The sequence below is a fragment of the Limanda limanda genome, chromosome 19 (assembly GCF_963576545.1).
Source record: "Limanda limanda chromosome 19, fLimLim1.1, whole genome shotgun sequence".
In the NCBI taxonomy this organism is placed as follows: domain Eukaryota; kingdom Metazoa; phylum Chordata; class Actinopteri; order Pleuronectiformes; family Pleuronectidae; genus Limanda; species Limanda limanda.
The window spans coordinates 8377578-8401838 of NC_083654.1; the positions used below are offsets into that span (position 1 = coordinate 8377578).

General features: G+C 42.6%; 1 protein-coding gene across 2 annotated transcripts in view; it reads right to left on the minus strand.

Moving 5' to 3' along the window:
- col16a1 (collagen, type XVI, alpha 1) overlaps positions 1-8068 on the minus strand; it is a 73422-nt gene extending 65354 nt beyond the window's left edge. For both annotated transcript variants that reach the window (XM_061092572.1, XM_061092571.1), the window contains exons 1-2: positions 7921-8068; positions 2607-2725 (exon numbers count right to left, since the gene is read on the minus strand). In XM_061092572.1, the coding sequence (XP_060948555.1) occupies positions 2607-2682 (76 nt within the window). In that variant the 5' untranslated portion in view covers positions 2683-2725; positions 7921-8068. The remainder of the gene's footprint in view (positions 1-2606; positions 2726-7920) is intronic.
- Positions 8069-24261: the final 16193 nt, after the last annotated feature.

Consider the following 24261-nt stretch of genomic DNA (forward strand, 5'->3'; position numbering starts at 1 on the left):
GAGTTCTCGGTCACCTCTTTTACCGAGGCCATTCTTCCTAGATTGCTCAGTTTGACCGGACAGCCAGCTCTGGGCAGACTCCTGGTGTTATCACACTTCTTCGATTTAAGAATCAGACCACTGGGCTGTTGGGAACCACAGCAATCTTTAACTAACCTCTCTGATCTTTCTGTGCCTCCTCTGAGCCTTGGAGGCAGTCTCTTCAACAGCATGGCTTGGTTTGTGCTCTTATATGCATTTACAGACCTTAAATGATGGAACCTTGTGTTGACAAACGGGTTCCTTCCAAAGCATGTCCAATTTCTTGATTTTAAAACAGGTTGGTCTCAAATCAAGGTGTAGACACATCTAGATAACAAATGGGAGGCACGTGAGCTACATTTCAAGTGAGATAAAATAGGTTCTGAATACTGTAATGTGTATCTCTTTTTATTTTAAAAGGCAAAGCGTTTTAAAATTATGCATCTTTGTCTTGATTGGATAAAGTTCCTTGAAACAATTTTAGGCTGCAACATAACAGAAGGTTGACAAATTTAAAGGGCCTTAATCATTTCTGACTGGGCTGCTTCTGTTGCTGAATGTTTGTCCTCTCCAACTTCTGTTTCTCTGTAAACGAGCGTATTACTACAATTCATTGGCACAAAAAATCATACAGCTCAGCTCAGAGTTTTAGTGCAGACAGCAGAAGCCTGAGTCAATATAATTCAATATATATATATATCCATTACTTTAAACTACATAAGGTGCATGAAAGAAACACATCAGCGACACTTTACTAAAGGCAGGGCCTCTCAGCATTTTAATTTAGCAATAGGGACTAGTCTTTCAGGCTGATACACTGCAGAACTGCACTGCAATCCCCCAGCTTGACTCCTCCACACTAGTTTTACTTAAACCAGCTTTCCCGCAGTTATGTCAGCAAATTACCAGTAAGTAGAGATTTGGATGAGTCAGAGGAATAGTGATAGTGCGGTGATGGGTATTTGTGCTGTACTTGAAAAAGCACTTTCTTCCAACCAGTGGAGTAGAGGGCTCAGGGGAACTGCGAGCTGACTCAGTCTCATCTGAGAAGCTTTCAAAAGGGTCTCCCTAGAGGGAACCCCCCCCCCCATTGACAAAGCTCCCTACAGAGCACCACAAGCTATGGAGGATTTCTCAGCCCCCGAGTGATACTGCAGAGTCGGCCCTTGAGAGCACGCTGACGATGTGATTCAGAAGCATGACCAAAAAAAACGATAAGAGATTTCTATTCACCTCTCTGCCTATGGATTTCTTGGTTGTCTGTTTAAATAGAAACATCTGCCTATTCTCTCCAACTTACTCTTTCACCATGCTTTGCAGTGTCATGCACAACAAAGATGTTTTAAACTCATGTTTCTCCTTGAAAAAAAAAAATGTAAAGCCTTGTCTGATTGAAGGCTCATGAAGAGGAACACGACCGCACGTGGTAAACACGCACGCCTCTGTGCCCCAACCTAACCACACAGCCACCAGTGGAAAACCACCATCAAATGCACATAAACTGTAATTACGCTCCTTTTTCAATGTAACCTTGGGCTCCGTCGCACACACACAGACACAGATCGACACAGTTTCCATCACATCACAGATGGGTTTCAAACCACAATGAGTTGGTCAGGCATACGGCGCCAGCTTAAAAAATCTACTTTCGAAAGGATTGCATTTGTCCCAGAAGGCATTGTTTTTGATCCTTTATACATTTCTTCATCATATAAATGACAATGTAACGACTTTTCCGAGAAACAGTTGTTTGAGAGCAGTTTTTGTTGCCTTTTGTTCACAGCTTTTGTAGTGGGAAGCAGTATTGTTAAATAAATAAAGGAGTTTACAGCTCCATGGAGGCCTCAGATGTATGGCTATTATTTAGTGATTTAATAATTTAGCATATTCATTTTGGAAGGAGTATTCATTTGTTTTTAAATCTTTTGTTTAGTGGTGTTCACAGGGAATTAGAAAAAGGAATGAATTGAAACCACTCCCTCAGCAGAAATGTAATGTTACAGCCAGCGGCTAGTTAGCTTAGCTTAGCAACGCTCCTCAGAAGGTCTTGTCTTCAAAGTAGCAAAGTTTTTGTTTCGAACGTGATGTGTTTGTGTGCTTTGAAGTGTGGAAAACAGGGATGCACTAAACAACAGTGTTTACGTCATTTAAACAACACATTGACACCTGTTTCCAAAGTTTGTATGATACCGAAGAGCAAAGAAAAAATATCAGATGCGATCAGTAAGAAGCTACTATACTGAGCTGATTGTAAATTATGATGTTGGCAACTCATATATACAAATTTTATCTGACTTGCGGTGTTCGTGTGAATTTTTTCCAGTCAGGAAGTACTTTTTCCTGAATGTACCTGAAACACTGGACTGGAACACAAACACACACTGACTGGCTAGGATCTTTACCCTATTTCTAGCCTTTATGCAAGACTAGGCTAATCGGCTTCTAGCACTAGCTTAGAATGGAAACCATATTCTCATCTTATTCTCTTCCAAGACTGTTGTTGAATTGCTACGCAAAGCATCTCGTCCCTTCTGAATTCCACACACTTACCATGCAAAACCACTGTTAGAGTTTAACCAACTCACCTTGCTCCGATGTCAGCGTGTCGCACCATCCAAGGCTGAGGGCCAGCAGAGTCAGAGAGGAGCAGAGAAGCCACATGGTTTCACTTCTCCGTTAAAACACACCTCACCTCGGCCACCAGCTGATGGAGGAACAAGCAGAAAAAAAAGAAAGTCAGAACCTGTCTGTGTTCCTGTCTGCGAGGCGTCTTTTACCTCTGTCGACAGCTGCACATAATGCTGGACTGCTAAATAGACTTTGATGTATATTTATGAGTCAGTCATAGTTGATGTGTTAATTACGTGGTGTGATGTGGGCTATGTTAGTGGCATATGAATTAAGTAGAATGTCCTCCATTAGGGAGTGTAACTCTGTAAAGTCTGATCATAGTCATTAGCCCGTCCATCTGGTTGGCCTGTGACTGGGCAATTGCGACACACACACACACACACACACACAAACACACACACACACACACACACAGGTGTAGATAAGATGAGTAGAGTACATAACAATGCACACATGACGGAGTCTTAGAAATAAAGCAATTCTTTAAGTCAGGAAGAGAGTAAAGAAATACCTACTGCATATGCGAGACAACAAGGCAACGTGCACACATGAAAGTAAAGTGATTTACATGCAGACTGGCTGGTCCAGAGTCAAACAGACAGTGGGGCCAAAACCCACAAACACATCTGGAGACTATTCCGTTGGAGCCGTGGTTCTGTTGCAGCAGATGCTTCCACGTGGCCTAACAACAAGCGCACGCACACACGGACACACTCATGCACAGATTAAAATGCTTGCCACGTCTAGATAATCATTGTATTCCATCTCCACAACCCCTCTGCTTTACTAAAACACACACAAACACACACACACACACAAGAATGCGAGCCCATGCACACACCGCCCACTCTGACTTGCACAAACACATCCCATCTGACCTGGACTTGCCCTCAGCATGTGCGAGGACCCCATAACTCTGCAGTGTTTACAGGAACAGCGGGACCCTCGGGGCGGGCAGGCGAGCAGACTGTGTCTCTGTACACACACCTGTCCCGTCTGCCAGGAGAAATGATCCCCACACTCCCCCAGGGGTACACAATGTGGTGCTCCTGCCCGGCCGAGGACATGGTGTGAATACCACACTGACCTGGCTGCCTGCAGTGTGCTGCTGCTAGCAGACAATCTGGTGGAGGACAGGGGTTTCAAATTATCCCCGGAAATAACAAGGGAAGCTCGACATGCCCCACATTGTGAATTATGCATCCAGGTTTTTTTCGGGGGACTGCTGACTCAAGGTGTAGTTGCTTTTCTTGTTTTCTTATGTTTTAAAGGGCCGGGTTAGCATTTAATGAGAAAGAACAGGAACTTTTTGCAATCAAACTATGGTGAGCAAAATTGTTGGACATAACAAAGGACCCTTTTTGAAGTAAAAGTAGACAGCAAGAAGAAGAATTAAATGGGTGGAAGGTTAATTAAAGCTTTAAACGGCTTCGTGCCATTAATACCGGCTTCATGCCACATATTCACAATAATAAGAAGGTTCACCCAGTGAGTAATACATAATACATCACAGGCCAGAGAGCACGGGCTGAATGAAAAGTTACAGCTCGTTGTTATTATTATCTGGCAATAATCCAAAACAATTTAATAGGCTTCCCTGATATGAGTTACTACGGATGTCTCTCTTTCTCCTCTGGTCGCCGCACTCACTCCGCAGCGCCGTGGCCACCCAGCTGACTACAGCAGATAAAAGCGGGGTCAGGCCGCCGGGCTCGGCCGATGGGCTGGCAATGAGCCCGGCAAGCAGGCGGATCAGGTCACCGAGTGCGTGGCCAATACAGGAAGGAAAAGAATGCCATAATTGAAAGTCTTCCAACACAAAAGGGCTTGAAGACACGTGCGCTGACAACATCGAGAATCACTATGCACAGACCAAGAAATGTTGAAGACAGGAGGCCTCACTTTAAGATCAAGAGTTGTTCAGTAGTTCCAGGACTCATTTTCTGTTCTGGGTCCAGACCTATTTTCTACTTGTCTCCCTGTACTACTATCAGTTCTAGTGCTTTTTCATGGCTTGAATACATTGACAAAAGTGGCTCTGATACTGTCCTACATAACAATGGAGGCAATTTGTGCTCTGTGCTTAGCAATTTTTGTTGTCGCACATTTCATCATCATTGCCATCGCTTACAGAACAACAGCACCAGCCGAGGCCTTGTAGAGGAACACGCTGTGACAGAATTAAATGAAACATATCCTCTCTGTGGATAGACAAGAGGATTGCTTATTAGCCACCCAGACACGGATGATTAAATAACAGAAGCTAACATTTCACTTTTTCCCCCGTAATACATTAAAATGTGAGATCCTGGCATAAGTATCTTAGCCATGAAACATATGAGGGATTCACTGCTTTTCCAGCTGTCTCTTGATCCAGCATACTGCAGAAAGAAGATTGACAGACAGCTCGCTCACGGGGTATCTGCTCCCAATTTACCCAGCGCCGTCTCACTCATACAAACACACACTGAGCACAGAGTGGTTTTGGTGCAGGGCTGTGAAAACAATCTCCCGATCGGTATATGAGGTCGTCACCCAGAATTAATCCAACGGAGAAAGTCCTCCCTCACAGTGGATATGTAGGGTATTGCGGTAAAAGTTGACTGGGATGCAGGAATAAAAAGGAAAGGCTTGAATAACAGGAGGACAGGTACATATGCATTCATTCATATCTGATGGTTAGAGAAGTTGCAGAAATGTGGTCAGAAAGACTAAATAAACAGACCGAAAACGAACGTGTTGGTGTTAACCTGTCGAAACACCATGCTATGTTCGTGAATCACGATCTCAATCTGCTTTCATATTGAACTGCATGCGATCACAAACATTTCAGAATCAGTTGCCCCAGAACTTGTCCTGCCAGCCCCCTGGTATAAATCCGTAAAATGTGCGAGCTAGCCAATGTTCACGGGCGTGATGATGATGTTTCTAGCGCACAATGGACTCAAAACTGAGATGTGCCATACAAGTAGAAGATGCGGGTGTTGATGTGATTTTAACTAAAACATATGATTTCCGCAGCAGAACTCACACGTCATGTCCTGCCTCCTCATGGCCTACACATGTGCTACCCTCTCCGGAATGTTCCAGACATTTCCCTGTTGTTTAGAACATGTCTGACCCAGATACACTTCTGCTGTGTTCTTCATGTGCGAATAGCAAACTCTGGAATATGTCCAGACCCCAAAGTTCATGTGCAAAAATAGTGCTTTGTTAGCAACAAACATTTGCTAATTATTAATGAATAGAAAGGGCATTTCCACACTGGTAATTATGTCATTAGTACTTGTAGTATTTAGTAATGTATTTAGTAATGTACATTAAATGTTGACCTGATGACGATGCTAGAAGAAAAGTCAAAGCATCACCAAAGGTCACTATTGCAATTATTCCTTAGTGGAAAATGAATGTCTTTTTCCGTTACATTTCAGTCTAGACCAAGTTGGTTGACGGACAGACAGATTGGACGTTGATGTCCTTCAACAGACTGTCAAGTTGTCCAGGATTTATCATTTTTTGCTGATAGGTTTTAGGACTGTCAGAAGATTCTACTTGCTTTAATTCTGACTTGTCATCATGAACGCAGCAACACATAAACCTACACCCTCTGGAGCTTCGGATGTGCTTCAGGGCCAAAGCTGAGACTGCACTGCATTGTCCTGGCCTAGATTAGACACTCTAGATATCCAGATATCCGATGGCCAGGAGCAATAGGAACTTGCAAACTCGTAAAGGCAATATCCAACTTGTATGACATGCAAGTTTTTACTAGTCTAACATTCTGGGTAGTGTTCAAGGCCTTCACATGAATAATGATCCTGACTGAGAAGCAGACCAGCACAGCAGATTAGGAAACACGTAGGGAGTATTGAACACAAACACTGACCCTTCCAATGCCACTTACACTTTGTATGCACATACATTAAGTAATTAAGTAAAGTGAGTTCCACTGTGATGACGCGACCTAGTCAGAGTGTGGGGCCCGTGCTATGCATGGCCGGCAGCCGTCAGCAGGGAAGACACCCCCTGCTTTTCATCAGCTCGTCTTCACATATCTGATCGTCCAACGCTCACTTCACCGGTTAACTGAGTAAAAGCAAAGAGTCAAGTGGATGACACGATTTGCTGCAGGCGAACTGTGGATGATACAATTGGCTGCAGGCCCATAACAAAGGGAAGCAAGGATGCACACATCGCATTGGGTAGCCTGCAGCAGATTAAAGTGAGCAACACTTAACATTTAGTTAAATTCAAGGACGGCCGCTTGTAATGTTAACAGAGCAATTTTCCAACTGTTACGGCAGGAATGACCCTCAGTCGTTGAAGTTGGGTGATCTGATCAGACACGTCTCTGAAGAAGTAGCTCCCTGGTGATTATAAATGGGTGCAAAATTGAGCTCTCCGAAAGTTTGCAAAGGGAAAGACTGACTCACAAAAAGCTCTCAAGAGCCCCCTAGGGTGCTTTTAGTGGGGGTGGGGGTGCAATGACAGGATGCAAAAAGCCAGTGAACATGGGATGGCTGAGTAATGAGGAAAGCAGATGTGTCTGTGGCATTCAAGCTTCCTCCACTTTGTTTTCTTTCCCAGGTTGCGTAAAAATAGTTTTAGGGAGTTTGGTTACTGATCTCGGAACAGTGCAAATGCTAAGACTCAGACATGACTTTCCCAGCATGATACGCATGTAAAGAAACTAAACTGCTCACAGGAGGACTTTTGCCACTGGGGTTGAATGCAAACTGCGAAGATTGACAGCATCAACCACATTGTGTGCTGCAATAAAGCCTTGATCAGACATTAAAGGCAAATGAGCATTTTTTCTACATACCAACTAACATTGGTTCATAAGTTTGTTTGTTTTTCAAAAGTCCAAACAGAATAAAATACTTTCATATATCTACAAAGGCCACGCAGCAGAAATAACTGTAATGATCTCCTCTGGGAGAGAGTGGTTTTATCATACTTCTATTTTATGGTTTTTGGTTCCTATAATCACAGTCTTCAGTTGTGCAAACTGTTATAATCCCAGTAGGTGTTAGAGTTACAGTGTGTTTGTGTGTCTATTATGCTCTATAGAGAACTTGCAGTGACTTTCTGGTATTAGTATATAATAGTATGTAGACAATATAATATGTCCATTTCCCTGTGCTGTATAAAGTCTGCAGCCTGTTGCAGCCAAAGTTTCTCAATAAAGTTTCACTGCAGCCACTTTACAAACGTCACCCTTAAAAAGTAAAGCTCTCACTTTTACACCACCAATAAAAGCCCTACCTTCAACTACAGATCAATCCACAGGTTTGCGTCCACATTAATCCGGGAATAGATGCGCGTTAATATCCAAGGAAAACTCCAAACGCAATCACATGTAATCCAGTGGGAGTTTGCGTGTCCCCTCTGACTTTTTTGTTAAGGCTTCTCCTTCCACGGAGAAAAGGGAGAAGAAGAAAAGAAAAAAAAAAGTTTGGGCAAGATAGTCCGTGTCCAACTTTCCCCCTCCCCTCTTTCTCTCCTTCCCTCTACCTCTCTGTCTCTCTCTCTCTCTCTCTCTCTCTCTCTCTCTCAACGCTGCTGCACAAACCAAATCCCCAGTCTCCCTCCCTCACCTTCTCTTTGCTTTCTCTGCGCTTGAGTCTCAGTTTCTCATTACTTGTTTTTGTTCTTTCCCTCTGTCTCTATCTCTTCCCCCTGTCTGACTCTCTTTCAGCTCTCCCACACACCCTTTTCCCCCTCTCTCCCCCTGTTTCCACCTCCCCTCCCTGTCTAGGAGATCCCACAGTGAAATCACCTTCTCCACTGAGCTATAGGAAAAGAGCCTGGAGCCAGTCTCAGGCCTTCACCCTGTTTACCCCTCTACCTTCATCTTCTCCTCATCTTCCTCCCTCCCCTTCCTCTCTCCGCCTTAAGTCTTAAGGAAGACTTGCTTCCATCCTGTGAGGGTGAGGACACTTCATTAATACAGGAGCTGCGAGTGATGGTGGCCTCACCGGTGCATTATTGAGAGGAATTTACTCCATTAAAGTTAATGAACTTGCTTATCAGACTTTGCCTTTGATTGAAGCCCGGCTCCACAGCTTCCGTATTGTTTTATCAGTGGCTTTTATTGCTTCCAATCCATAAAGTGGCCTCGGTTGCAGCCCGTGACCATTCCGACACGTTTGTGTTAATAGCTGCATAAATTCCACCTTTATTGTCAGTAAAGTAATAGTTCGGGAGGCAAATAAATATCACTTTGGTGTGATTAATGCGTGCATCTAGCGCTGCTGGGGCCTGATAGGTGCTGAGGAGTGCTCACGTCGTCGAGATATTTATTTCTGCCTTCTGTCGAGAGGTCAGCCGCTCAGCCGAGCAATTAGCTGTCGCTCTCTCATTAGCTTCAACCTCAGCCTCATAAAATAAAAAAAGTGTAAACAGTGTCGGTAAGAAAGTGGGTGCAACAATAAATGTAGATGCTGTCAGACAGAACTCTGGATAATCTCCTGACATTCTCCAGAGGGGTTGTGGGTGAGAATACAAATGTACGGATAAGGACATTTTCCAAAGTAATCATGTGATAAAATGATGCTGCTTGCCTCGTGACAGGAAAGAAAAAGAGGGACCATACTACACCTGTGTTGCACTCCCTCCACTGTCTTCCTGTTCGTCACAGGATCCATTTAAAAATTGTGTTGTTAACTTTTAATACTCTTAATGGACTGGCACCGCCTTATCAGCTGAACTCCTGAGATCAACAGCTTACCACTCCATATTAGATCTGCCCCTCTCTAGCACACTTTGAATCATTGTTAAAAACACATCTCCTCTCTTTGGCCTTCTTTTCGAGTTGAGAACGTTTTTATTTTTTTACGTTATTATTTTTATTAGATATTATTTTATATTTTATTAGATTTCATTTCATTTTTACCATTAGTTTTTTGATGTATTGCGTGTTGCTGTCTTCTTGTTCTACCTAATGCTTTGTGAAACACTTTGGTCATGCAAGTTGTTTTAAATGTACTATATAAATAAACTTGACATTGACATCTTGTTTGCAGGATTTATACATTATACCCTCACCTGAACGCTCTGGAGATTTCTGCGATGTTGTGAACACGTCTGAGCAGAGATTCTCCTGCCGCATTGTTCATGTGTGAAAGGCAACCTTCAGAAAAAGTCCAGACCAAACTGTGCAGACATGCTCCGTAGTTCATGCCTGAAATGTGGCTTTAGTTACTACAAGCAAGGCCTCTTTGACTCGAGGATAAAAGGAACAGGAAACAGGTTTTTCGGCTGCATCAATGACTTTTGCAGATGTCCAGTCCTCTCGCGACCTTTGAACTACGCTTTCACCCTGGTGGGACCATTGTGAACTGACAGCATTGATGGAAACACTCAGCTGCTGCCAGTTGGACATTTAGTCAAGTTTCTGTGTGTGTGTGTGTGTGTGTGTGTGTGTGTGTGTGTGTGTGTGTGTGCGTGTCTATACGTGTAGGTAGCACATTAATGGAAGCAATGAACAGCTGTTAAATGTAAATTTATGCTCATCTCATGCCTTGTGTTAATATACACTGACAACTGGATACTTTATGTGGACATTTTAATACCACTGAATTAATAGCAGTGAAATAGTTTCCAACGATCTTAATTTATGTGGTTTGAATTTATTGATTAGATTAGATTAACCGAACCTTATAGAGGTCCAATTGATTCCTTGTCTTTGGCGGCGACATAGTTGAAGCATAAATTTTACATGTTGACTTTTGGAAAGACCAGTCAAATGAACTAGTCCAACTAAGACTAAAATATCTCTAAAACTATTGGATGGATTGCCATGATATATTTGGGTCCCTTAATGATTTCAAGCTTTTCCTATAGTGCAACCAGACGGTCAAAGCTTTTTGTAATGGTAGATGGAGTGATACAAAGTGCCTGTTGGATGAACAGCTTTGGAAACCACCTCCAACATTGGGGATGCAGTCAGAGAGCAAATGTTTTTAAACCGTTTTGTTTTCGAACATCATTTATCCATTCTTTTCTCCTCTAAGGGTCGGAGCCAATCCCAGCTGCCGTTGACACCAAGGACAGGTAGCTGTGGCACAAATAACCACAAACTCCAACACACAATTTAGAATTTCTCCAATTAACCTTTCCACAATTTGCATGTATTTAGACTGTGGGATGAAGGTTGGAAAGCTCGGATAGAACCCAAGCAGGTACAGTGAGGACATCCAAACTCCACTTAGAGGTTGAACCAGGAGTCGAAACCAGGAACCTTCTTGCTGTGAAGCACTGCTCCACCATTCTGACATTACGGTAATATCATCACCAGGTCCAGATTTCACTTTCTCTGATACGTTGGTTTAAGATCAAAACTAATCGCTCATCCTGAATTATACTATAGCTGGGTCTTAATGTTGGGGGGATTTGATCTACTCAATTGGCCAAACCAAAATGAGACCCTCAGTCTACGGAGGATTTCCTATTTGCATCAACAGCTTGTCCCACCCATTACCATTTCATTGTTAGCTACTTTGAGCCACTGCACTTACTGCAGCTTGGCCAGCCACATAGCTACCCAATTAACTTAATCATTAAATGAATGAGATAGGTTGGTCTGAGGGAGGATCCCCCAATTAGACCCTTGTTGCTCAGAAATATTAGTTTTAAGCCGCATTTGATGGAGCATTCAAAATGGGAAAAATGCTAGTCTTCAAATCCAGCCTCCGAAGGATGTTCTCTGAAATGTTAACATTTGAATTTGTGTCATTCTAACCTTGGATTTTGCACACGTTGTTTTTTTTCTGGATTTGTGAGACCAGTCATGTAGAATAACATAACAAAATGCACCATTTCCAAAAAGAAATAAAAAAAATAGGCCCTTTGAAAACACACAGGGCCTATGTGTCTATGGCAACTTAATAGTTGCCATAGATACAGCTGTAAGACGCATCGATTGCATGCAACAAAACGTCCTTATCGCACACAAACACTGTCAGTGTTCGCTGCTTTACAAACACTCCTTCATCATCATCGACTCGTAGATACCCGCTTGATCCGCTTTGTCAACATCAATTCATGTCATCGATTAAGAGGCAGGGATAAATCTCTCTGCCAAAGTTTGCTGCTTTGGAGCGATCTGTTTAAAACTTGCCAAAGCATGTAATTGCATATATAAATTTCGAGACTTTTCCCACAAAGGTGTGCATGCGATTGTGTTAAAGGGTGAAAAGGTTGACGATAAAGATGCAGTTAATCGGAGGGTCTCTGCTGCTTCACAGGCCTCCCAGGGGCTCCATTATGGGCATCAGATTTGTCTTCTCATCCAGTTCTTCCCAGCTCCTCTGTGGCCATGCAGTGGTGTGCAGTCTACAGTCTTCGAGGGGGAATTGATGCAAATGCTCCAGTTCTCATGCATATCAACCATTCATATCCACGCCTGGTGGGACTAAATTGTGATGACAACCCTGAGAGACACAATCGTAAATGCTACATCATAAAAAAACACGGAAAAAAAAAAAACAATAAAAAAAATTGATCGCCATGAAGGATCGACGTGTGAGATATCGTTGTAAAATGCAAATCTCAAATCACTGCCTGTGCGGCTGTTAAGCTAAATGACAGAGAACACAAAGGCTTCTGAACCTGACCTGGTTAGACTAGTCCAAGTTTCACCGGCTGGTGTGTGTGTCTGTGTTTGTGTGTGTGTGTGTGTGTGTGATGGTGTTATCCATTACAATCACACATATTGTGCGTGGTGGGTGGGTTTGGCGGAGCTCCAGCACTCCGCGGGGGTGCATCTCTGGAAAGCAGGATCAATGAGCTAGTCAACCGGTATCGTATGGTGGTCTGAAAACGTTCCATGATTTACGAGATGCGAGGCCTTGCTCTCGCCGGCTTCCTCCTGTCAGCAGTCGAAAGTTTCGCCTCACCTTCTGTTCAACCATAACTCTGCCCTGCCCCTCTTTTTAATTGCACCTGCTCCATATATTTGAACAGGACCCCACTTTATAATATGAAGTGGGTCTCCTCCATTCAAGCCGGTTCTCGGATCCTCTGATTAAAAACGAGCGGAAAGGCAAGCTTTGTGCGGCACTGACAAAGCCAGCATGTCTCGGGAATTTTTGTTTTGTAGAGACTGGGAAATATCAACACCAGTTGGGAAAACTTTCCCGGGGCTTCACCAGGACTGGCCACTCTCTGTCACATGCACTCCTGGGTAGGGATCACGGAGGGCGGGGTCCATATGTCTGTGCACATGTTCCCTCCCAGAACTGTATTCCCACTATCAGAGGCTCTCCATCTTCATTCTCCCCTGCCCTCCTTCTCCATCCTCCCTCGTTTATCTTCTATCAAACCCACACTCACTTGCATCCCACCCTCCTCTAACCTCCTCCATCCACGGCTGCAGTCATATTAAAGGAGGACTTTTTTTTCTCTCTCTCTCTCTTCCCCACTCTCCAGCATCCCTCACCGCTCTTTCTTTCCCTCAGTAACTACGTGAGGGGCAGGGAGTGGATAGATCCTGGCAGTGTCTTTATTGGCTCAGTTATTTCCACTGCATGCTCCCGTGCTCCCCTAAGAGGATGAGGGATGGCATGGGAGCACTGGGGGAGCGGGGGGAGTAGACGGGATTGGACGGAAAAACAAAAAAATCTAAAAACGATGAGAAAGTGTACCTTTCCTTTTCCATTTTTTTGGTTTGCAGCCGCCTTAAGAGTTGGAGGCAGTGAACCTTTATGCATGCACGGCGAAAAGTCTGAAACCCACTCGCACACGAGCGACTGAGGAGAAGATGGAGTCAGTGCACCCAGCGAGATCCGGGCGTCTTCAGTGCAGATGGAGTGGATTCTATTTCAAGCATGAGTGCCGATATAAATCAGTCAATCAATGAGGAAAGACATAGCCACAAACGCCTATACATGGGCAGTCACGCAAAACACGGTATCGCACACACCAGTGAATTAGTGCGAGGGGTGCGTGTGTCCTGATAGTCATTAAAAGCCTCGGTACACTGTTGTGTACCAGTAAATTGGCTTAATACTCAACACTTGGTCTTGTTGACTGATAATAAAACCGAGGCTTCAGTTTAGCATGAATAAAACAGTGTGAATGTGTGTGTGTGTGTGTGTGTGTGTGTGGTGCTCCTCAGTTTGCTGGTCTGCATTATTGCTGCAATAAGCCGTGGAATGAAGTAAAACAACCAGGCATCGAGCCGAAGCGCTCCCACTGCTGCAGCAAACCGGCAAACTCACGCTACAGCATCGCCACGCACCGAGCGCACTTCGGATTTAAGACTGGAGCAGGGCGCCATAATACGTTACTAAAGTCTAATTTGCCAGTTGTGACATTAGGGAGGAAGCACAAAATAGAGCACAATAAAGAGAGGGAATGGGATCCATAAAGAAAAGAGCGAAAGATGGCCACTGAGGGAGATGGGGGGGGTAAATGGAGGGAGGGGTGAGAAAGATGGAAGAGGGGTATCGCGTCTGCCACATCCTGCGCCATGACGACGAGCATGTGGAGCCTATTTGACCAAATGACACATATTCCGACAACAGCACTTTATTTCTTTCCTCCCCTCCTCCTCTCAGTCTTTCCATCCAGATGAAAGGTTGCAAAGGCAGAGAAGGGGGGGGGGGTGGGTCTGTGGAATTATGCTGACACAGGCTAATGAGAAAGAGGAGAAGAGAGAGAGGGGGAGACACACAAAGAGACATGCACAAAGAAGGAGGGAAAAAGTTGTCGAGGATATACAGTAGCTGCGGCAGTAGTTTTCCACTGAAGTCTGGAAAGAGTTGGTGCACTGGGACGCTGCTGCGGTCACATGATCACCAGGCCACGTTACTCAGAAGTTTATGGAGGCTCGCTGCTTCCAAGACTTTTGGACAGAAGGAGGATTTTCTTCCTGCCAGTTTTTTTCCAAACACGCTGCATCAGCTCGACATGAGTCTCATGGCCTGCATGCCAAATGCATTTTCCACATTAAACATGTAACACAGGCAACTTTCCTGTGCAGATTATTTCCACTCTCCACAGTGTAATGGAAAATTATTACATATCATGACACAACAAGCAATTATCAATTCTGGATGTTTAATTCAAACCGTCTGCGGACGGTTTACAAAGGTCAAGTCACGACAACAGACTTGACCTCAATGGCACAGAGCTCAAACATCACGGTGACAGATATGAGGGCAATGGCAATGAGCTCTCAAAAGTACACTCCATTTATACAATCAGATCCCTCCTCTCCACAGTAAAATACATTTGTCCAATCAGCTTCTCTCCATGTCGTTACAGGAAGACCAGACATTGGTCTCTGGCGGTCTCTTTGAAGTTTGAACAAGATGCTAAACGCATCTTGTTCCAGACCCTGTGAGTTTCTCAGAGATCTCCTGTCTCTGCAGGTCACACCTATTAGCCTTTGAAGCTCCCTGCTGCAGAAGACTTAATTGGCCCCTGTTGAGAAACCTTTTGTTCACACTAGACTGAGAAGGCCACGTCTATAAGGCCCTTCAAGAGCATTATGCATAGTGTTAACTTGAGCTAAACTCTGACTATGAGTCTTAAACACAGAAATACATCTTTCAGTAAACTTCTTTCTATATAAATGTAATCTGTTACATTTGAACATGTCTAAATACAAAATTCCCATCACAATTCCTCCCTTTTTATCCATCTGGGATCAACATCTTTATAACATCTCATCATTTAGATTGGGAATTTTCCAGGATATGTGAATTAAAGAAGTAACACTAGTCTTAGTGCAAAAACAATACAACAGAGTTACACAATTGAAAATTATCAGTTTCTACAAACTTCAATAACGTATTTTACAATTATTAACATGATGATCATCATATTATCAAAATGTTCACTGTATTGGTGCCACACTTCGTCCTGATCGTGTGTTGAACACCTCCTTGTTGAAGAACATCTTGTTTCAGAGACATCTTGTATGCTCTGACTTTGATGATCAGAAATTTGATGTTGTTCCTGCCAAGCATTCGTGAGCAGGGAAACCATCTCTTTTCCCTTGAATGCTTCTCAGTCGTATAATCATGTGTTGCTGATCTCCTGTTGGTGCGGTTGTGTTCAGCGTGTAGCTCTTCAAATGTGTTGACTCTCCTTGCAACACCTAAAAATTTCAGACTGAAGCTCACACACTGGCACAAAGCACTTCCCGTCCTGTAGATCCACCCCTGGCTCTGGAAATCCTCCTGCGTTGGCCCTCATCTCCAGGTTGACCTCTGCGACCTTCCTGTCATCTGTGTTGAGAGGCATTTGGCTTGCACTCGTTCCATCGACGTCGTCTTCTTCTTCCATCCGCACGTCCTTAAGCACAATCCAGTCTCCTGGTTTCAGGTCACGCAGTCCTCTCTCCATGGATTTAGATAGAATCTCCTCGTCTGCCTGTGGATTTTAAAGAGTACAGGAAACAGTTTAAAACAATATCTACCAGTTTGTTTTTCAATGTGTTTTTCAATGTGTTTGTTATGTTTGTTTTTTACTTCCTTCTCTCTCCACTGTCCCATCCCTGGCGGGATGTGGCATGATGTTGCCTTGTGTTGATACTCATACTCACCAGTATCCATAAAGCTATGCTTATGAATATGTTACCCTTGTCAGCGGACATCCTTTTGAAATCTTCCATCATGGAATGAGTTCTCCGAACAGTATCTGTTTCACCGCTGGAGAATCCTGTTTAGATGTTTGGGAAACACTTCTGCTTGCATAGAAATCATGTCATAAAACAAAACAGTATTAATTTATTTCCCTAACCTACTTTATTTAACTTAATCTTTATTAAACCTCTCTATAAATGATTAAACCGTTTGTTTTGAGGTGGATGTCAATCTTGTAGAATCTGGATGTCCTTATTTTATTTGTAACTCAAATTACATAACTCTGTTAAAAAAGTTTTATTGAATATTATTTAGAGTGTTTCTTGTGTACACCCAATAACCCAATTCATCTATATCCAGCATATGTTACTCCTCTCTCTTGACACACTGACTCCAGTCATGTGTCAATCCAACCTAATGAGAAAACATACACAGGTTGAACAAAATCATCCATATCCCACATCAAAAGTCCATCGACCACCAAACAAAACACAGTCTATCAAGACTACTTAATTCCTAAACTAATAAACCCAAATCTGCATTCTAAAAAAAATTTAGTTCGATGTAGTCTTGCTAACCGCTCCTGTAACCCACATTAAATGTCAGTGTTAAGAATCATTCAAATGCCTTCCATGTCCTCTACAGACTGCATACTGTTTGCAACCAGTAACACAGTCAAGGCAAGACAATGGTGTGAAGTCAATCTCATGAATTTCTTCTTCAGCCCAAATTACATGCAGAACCCCCATGCAAACAAGCTATCAGTGTAAATCTTGACACTCTCGCCACTAGCATATTTGCATCTCTTTGGTTCATGCATGTAATGATGGGGACGGTTTTCCTTTGTTTCAAACAGAGTCGTAAAACCCCTCTGTCATTCGTTATCACACTGTGATGCTGAAAACCTGTCATCAAACACTTCAGTTTCACAGTAATCAGCTGTTAACCATTTAAATCTGCTCTACTGATAAAGTTAAGAATTTCCTAGTTAAAAACTTTCTATTTGTAAATAGTAATGTCTATCATCCAAAACAATACTGTATCATAGCTGAACCTCCTAGCTGTTGAAAAGTGAATGTTATTTTCTCAAGCAAATATCATTGTTACAGCATATGACACTAGTAGAGTCTTATTTCAAAGTATCACACATATCACATTATTCTGTTCTCTCAGAAGCTGCCATTGCTCTGAGACTTGCTTGAAACTTTGCATCTGTTGCTTTTCCCCTAAAGGAAAAAGTTTTTCTGTTTAAACAAAAGATTACTCATATTCCACAAGAAGATTTCAGATATTCTTTTCTATTGCGTCTGCTCTTCTGATCAGACCAAAATCATATATGTGTCCGTTTCACAAACATGATAGTACCTGTTATCAACTCAGAAAAATCAATAATGTTTACAACAAACTAAAAATGTCAATCAATTACATCAAAGAAATACATTTTCATGCAGAAATGTGTTCAGAAACCCCAATGTGATTTAGCATGAAAGAAAATCGTTTGCGATTAACTTTAAACCTTCCTTTTTAAAATCTTTTAATTTGATTAAATGTATTTTCTTTTCTTATAGCCAATGTATCTATCAAAAACTACTGAGACAACACCGTATTTACTTATTCTAAATGCAACCAAACTTATTTTATCCTTAATTTACTTACTATATAACCTTTTAAACTAAATTTGTCTTACCAAGTGTTTAGATAAATCTAAGTAAATACCATTTGTGCTCTAATTTGATCTCTCCCCTTGCTCTTTGCAAGAGGATGTTAATTTAGAGGTGAGAAATTTGTCTCGGATCATCCATTGATACGCTTGTGTCAGATCCCCCTTTCTCGTTTAAATAAATGCAGATGTTATTCAACTCTGTCTTCCACTACTGCCCTGCTGTTTTAAAATTTAGCATACTATTCTATCTTCCCCCTAAATTTTACCCAGCAGTAAAGTGACAACAGAGATAAATGTTTGTCTTGCATTTAGCCTCTAACCACATTATTAAACCCCAATGATAAAAATGGATCTATCTACAACTTTTGCATATGTTTTTCTATCATTATGAGCTATATAACATTCATTCTAAGAGTAATATCACACTATTCACACATATTTACTGGTGCTTTTAGTTCCTGAACCTAAAAATAGATTTAATTTGTGTGTTTTTAGCAATTAGTTTTATTGATTTCTAATTTAACTATAATAATGTTAACCATATGCTTTATGTGTAACATTAATTCACATGGTGTCTGCAGCTGTGTTCTTACGATATTGAAGTTTTGTTGAACTTCTCTCTCTCCATCATGGTCTGCTCTTGATGGCATTTTCTACTGTTCCCAGCTCAACTGCTGGTCAGTAACACTGTTGTGTGGATTCTCAGGGCAATTTCTTGCCCAGTGTCCTGCTTCAGCGCATATGAAACAAGTCCCATCTCTCCCACGTCCTCTCTCTCTACCGCGTCCGCGGGCTTGGCTTTTCCAAGCATTTGGCTGGGCAGCTTTCAGCGTCCCTGTAAAATTAGCACATCTTCCACATGCAAAATGGTGGAAACTGAAAGCCTGCTCACCTTCACCTCCACAACAAAGCTGAATTCTGGAAGTGTCGATTGGGACGTTTGAGGCCGACGCCTGCTCTGTCTGCAACGATCTCCCTCTCAGTGGAAATGTATCCAGATCAGAACCTATTTGGAGAGACTGATACCTGGAGATTATTTCGGTTACAGCATCCTGTATTCTGTCTCTTATGTTGACTTCAGTCAACCAACACTCAAATGCTCTCCAGTCTGGCACAAATAGCTCCACATCTCTCCCTGTGTCTTGTTCCTCTTTGCTTCGTTCTTGTTCCACGAGCAATTTGATCTTAAGCTGCTTCAACTGATTTAAAGTTATGTTCCCTGTGTTTGGAAAATCATAGTTTTTTACCCACAAGCCAAACTGTGTAACACTATAATGACCATACTTCAGAACCATATCTTGAACTGTAGGAGAAGAAATCTGTGGTAAATTCATCTCTGTAATGGTTGTTTATCAATTTAAACTCTGATTTATTCAGTAGAATACGAATCTTTTGGGAATTTAAGTTCTACTGATATGGAAAAGACCCTAATGTTTCAGAATTAATTTCTAAAGCCAATTATTTTCTAATTCTTAAAACCGTCTATTTTCAAATTCGTTTTAAGATTGATCTGAATCTTTTTCTTTTTCTTTTGATATAAGCCTTTAAAACTTACACATATATCCCAAATATGATTGAAATTATACTCACCTTATTCCAGTGTTGAGAATTCCAAGAAATCCTCTCTCACTCACTCCTCACTTTTTCTTTTTCAGCTGTAATTCTCAGATTAGTCTCATCAAATCATGCATGTTACTTGTATCAAATCATCAACATTTGTGTAACGTTGATAGTAACCTTTCACCTTCAAAACACTTTTTAAGAGACAATGAGAAAAACCCCTTCAGTTATAATATTGCCACTGTAATCACCTCTTGTAATTACTAAGTTTTAATTTTAATTCCTCTAATACAATTCTAAAACTCTGCATGAATCAAATCGCCTTAGAGAAAACTTAATTTCACATTTCTCTTAAACAAGACACATGCAGGTATAAAATGTATGGGAATTTATCAGATTTTTCAACAGATAGCTATGCTGAGACGATACAGACCTGGCCTAGGTCTCTCTGTCACAGCTTTTCCTCCATTTCAAAATAATAATACTATTATATATTTATATTCTACTCTTCTGCTTGTTTACAATAACTATGAGCATGCCGCAGCGCCCAATATTAAAGTAATTTAGCATTAAACTCTTTCGCTAAACCCTGTTTAACATTTTGATCTTTTTTTGAAAAGAATCGTAACCTATTAAGCTTATTGTGAATCCTACACCGGTCTCTAAGACCTCCTTAGTATATACACGTCTGTAACTCACTTCCCTGAATGAGTGAATTTCTTTGGACCTTTTTCCTTAAAAGATCTAAAAACAAGAATTATACTTTACCAGAATGAAACTGCTTGCCTGTCCCAGTCGGTTCTTTAGCCCACCTCAGTGAGCACTCCGGATTCTCAGAACATCAGGCCCACTGAAATAATAAAGGTTTAGTTCCAAACGTACTGCCCCGGCGCAATTACCTACCCTCAGCACCGAGAGCCAGAGTCGCTCACGTGGATGTCACTGCCAACAACAGCCAAATGTAATGGAAAAATTATTACATATCATGACACAACAAGCAATTATCAATTCTGGATGTTTAATTCAAACCGTCTGCGGACGGTTTACAAAGGTCAAGTCACGACAACAGACTTGACCTCAATGGCACAGAGCTCAAACATCACGGTGACAGATATGAGGGCAATGGCAATGAGCTCTCAAAAGTACACTCCATTTATACAATCAGATCCCTCCTCTCCACAGTAAAATACATTTGTCCAATCAGCTTCTCTCCATGTCGTTACAGGAAGACCAGACATTGGTCTCTGGCGGTCTCTTTGAAGTTTGAACAAGATGCTAAACGCATCTTGTTCCAGACCCTGTGAGTTTCTCAGAGATCTCCTGTCTCTGCAGGTCACACCTATTAGCCTTTGAAGCTCCCTGCTGCAGAAGACTTAATTGGCCCCTGTTGAGAAACCTTTTGTTCACACTAGACTGAGAAGGCCACGTCTATAAGGCCCTTCAAGAGCATTATGCATAGTGTTAACTTGAGCTAAACTCTGACTATGAGTCTTAAACACAGAAATACATCTTTCAGTAAACTTCTTTCTATATAAATGTAATCTGTTACATTTGAACATGTCTAAATACAAAATTCCCATCACAACAGTCACCCAGCTACGGCCCTGTTCAGACCTGGTATTAACATCTGTCACCAGAGATTCAGTTCTATTCAGTTTATTCGTGTCTGGCAAATTCTCAACCTTATGTCGTAAGGTCAAGACCTTAAGGCTCCATTATGCTTCTACTTATCCGTGTCGCGGAGAAGGACGCACGGATACCACAGACTCTTTTTGATTTATGCTTTTCCGACGACCGTCCGTCTGAAAACAATTCACCGCCAAACAGTAGGTGGCGCAACGGAAGAGGAGCTCAGAGAAGCCTAACCCATTTCTGGGAAGAAGAAGTCCACGCGTGTTCATTTACCTCTGTCGGTGCTCGTACCTCCGGACCTACTCCACTAGACGCTCTTCAATGTTGCTATCCATATTCGTATCGTAGTTGTGTTTGGATTTTAACGTGGCCGTCTTATGATATACGGAAGAAAACCGGAAGTTTGAGGTCCGGAAATCCGGAAATGTCGTCGTACGGAAATGACGTCTTATGGAAATGATGTCGTTAGCGGACCAATCACAGCCAAGGGCTGTCTGTAGGCTATCCGAAATATCCACGGATAGTTAGAAAAATCAGAGGTGCACGAAAAGCTCTCCGAGACGCTCGGAGAGGGCATTCCACGGCGGAGAGGGCGGTCCTATCTGTCGGTATCCGTAAAAACGGAGTAGCATAAATCGGCCTTTACAAATCCGAGCATGAAAGGTCAGCACTAAGTTTGTGTTCACACCCGGCATTAAAATGCGTCCTGAATGTGTCTCCTGTGACCACTGTGATCGGATCTCACTTCCCCACTCAATATGCAAATAAACACGGCGGTCGTTGGTGTTGGTGAAGACAAAATTGTGTTGTTTTTATCCAGTCTGAGTTTACAGATGTGTTTATTCTGTATCAGTGAATGTGTGTCTGCATGTGTCGGGAGCGAGAGAGAGGTAGAGGAAGAGGAGTCAGGAGGGGTTGATTGAATGTTGAGCTACCAATTTAAGTAAGATACCAATCATTTTGTGGTGATCAGTGTTGATATTGTGATAGTGACCATATACCGATCGACGTATGGGCACAGAAAAGAGTAAGAATACCTTCATTTTGGTGAAACTGTAGCGGGTTAGAGGAGTTCAGCTGAGTAGGCGGTCCTTAATTAGTGGCCCAGGATGCTTTGGTCTTCACCACATGCGTCCCAGACCACCTCCATATGTAGTTTGAGAGACCGGATCTCAGGACCCACTTGGATGCGTGGAGACCGACCACTTGTGATCACTCAGGATGTTAATACCAGGTTTGAACAGGATCTAAATTAGAAATAGTGGTGCTTTGCTCTTCCCCTCACAATGTAATTAATCATCACATTTTTTCTTAACTGCTTAACTTTCTAATTGCCTGCTTGGGCATGCAAAGGAAATGCTTATGCGTGCGTGGATGTGTGTTGATATGGAAATGTAATCTGTTTCATTCCTAGTGCTCATAGACTTGCTCCCATTCACACCTGTGCAGCCACAAAGCCAACAAGCCTCCACCTGAGTCTGTACAACGCCGTGTCAACATGGCGTTGTCCAAAACACACAATCAGTGAAGGCTGAGCACAGTCCTCGGCCCTTTCAAATGTTTGCACGCTTGAGTGTGTTTGAGTTTAGCTCATGAAGTACATGAAAGTACATAAAAGATGTCTTTTTTGTCTCGTAGCTTCTTCCCTCTTTCATTTCAATTTGGCTAAATTCGGTGTCGTTGACCGTTGTGGTAAAGGGGCCAAACCCCACTTACAGTTTTTTTCAATTTAATAATCAATTGACGTTCCTCAAATGTGATGACGAGTTCTGGGTAGAGATCAAATGAAAGGCCGTAAACACAAACTGACGGAATTAGTTTTGTCTGTCGGGAGGCTGGGTTCAGATAGGGTGAGGAGTTTAGACATCAGAAGGGAGCGTGAAGTAAAACTGTTTCTCCTTCACGCTGAAAGGAGACAGTTGACCAGACATACCCAACCAGGAGGAGACCCCTGGGTACACCCAGAACTCACTGGAGGGATTACAAATCCAATCTGGACTGGGAACACCTCGAAATGCCCCGGGAAAAGCAAAGGAGCGTCTGGGATACACTTCTTGGTCTGCTAACTCAGCGAGCCTGGATGAGCAGAAGACATTGTGAGAGACCTACCTCATAAATATACTCTGAAGAAACCCGTAGCTTCATCGGATTCAGCTTCCCTCTCATATAAAATAAAGAAATTGCTTTTTGTTAGTAGCTGTGATATTGCAGAAAGATCATTAATACCTCTACTGGTATCTTGTCAAAAAAAAAAGCATCTCCCCGAGGTGCATTGCTTTCCACCGGTACTTGGAGTTAATCGATTTGTTATATCCGATATTTGAGGGAGCCAGGAGGCTTGGGAGAAAAGTCTTCTTCACTTTGTTCTCTCATCAGAGTGATGTCGTTAGTTCGAGGGCTGGAGTCGGCCAAAAGGGCATTAAGACTTGGCCAAGGTCGGGCTACTGACACTTGCCTCTTAATTCCTGGGGTGCTGCACGGGCATGCAATCTGCTTTCAAATGCAAAACTGCACTTTGAGAGATTGGAGACACACCTGGAATACATATCACCATTTAGCATCATCCGAGGTCCTTCCCTCTGTTTATCACCTCTGGTAGTTTATTGAAGAGGGGAGTGTGTGCATGCACATCCCCAAACACACACCTAGTGTAATATCTGAGCCCTGTGAAAGCGCCCACTGACCCAGCAGAGGCAAAACTGTATTACCATGAAGATGAGTTTTACAGGACAATATAAAAGGGAAATGGAGGCATCAGCAAGTCCTCCGGTGGCTCTGTAGCTAATTACCACCGCTCATAAAGCTCATACGAAGCACGTACCACAGCAAGTGTCTGACTGGATCAATACCAGCAAGCTTCACGCTGTGCATGGCTACACGCATGCATGCTTGGACTCGCAAACACACAGGGTGTTGATAATCAAATCAATATGAGCCAAACCAACGCTATGTATCTCGGCTGTAACGTCCGTGCTGAGTCTGCCATGTGTCCGACTGTCACATCCGCTTCTTTAACCCCACGAGGACCCAAACACTTCTTGAATGGCTGCAAATGAAACGGGTTTTTTATGCAAGTGAAGCGCGTCTGTATGGAACAGCCTTTACGAGAATGTCAAGGTGAATCCTCGGCTGTGGATCTCAGGGTAGTTTAATCCC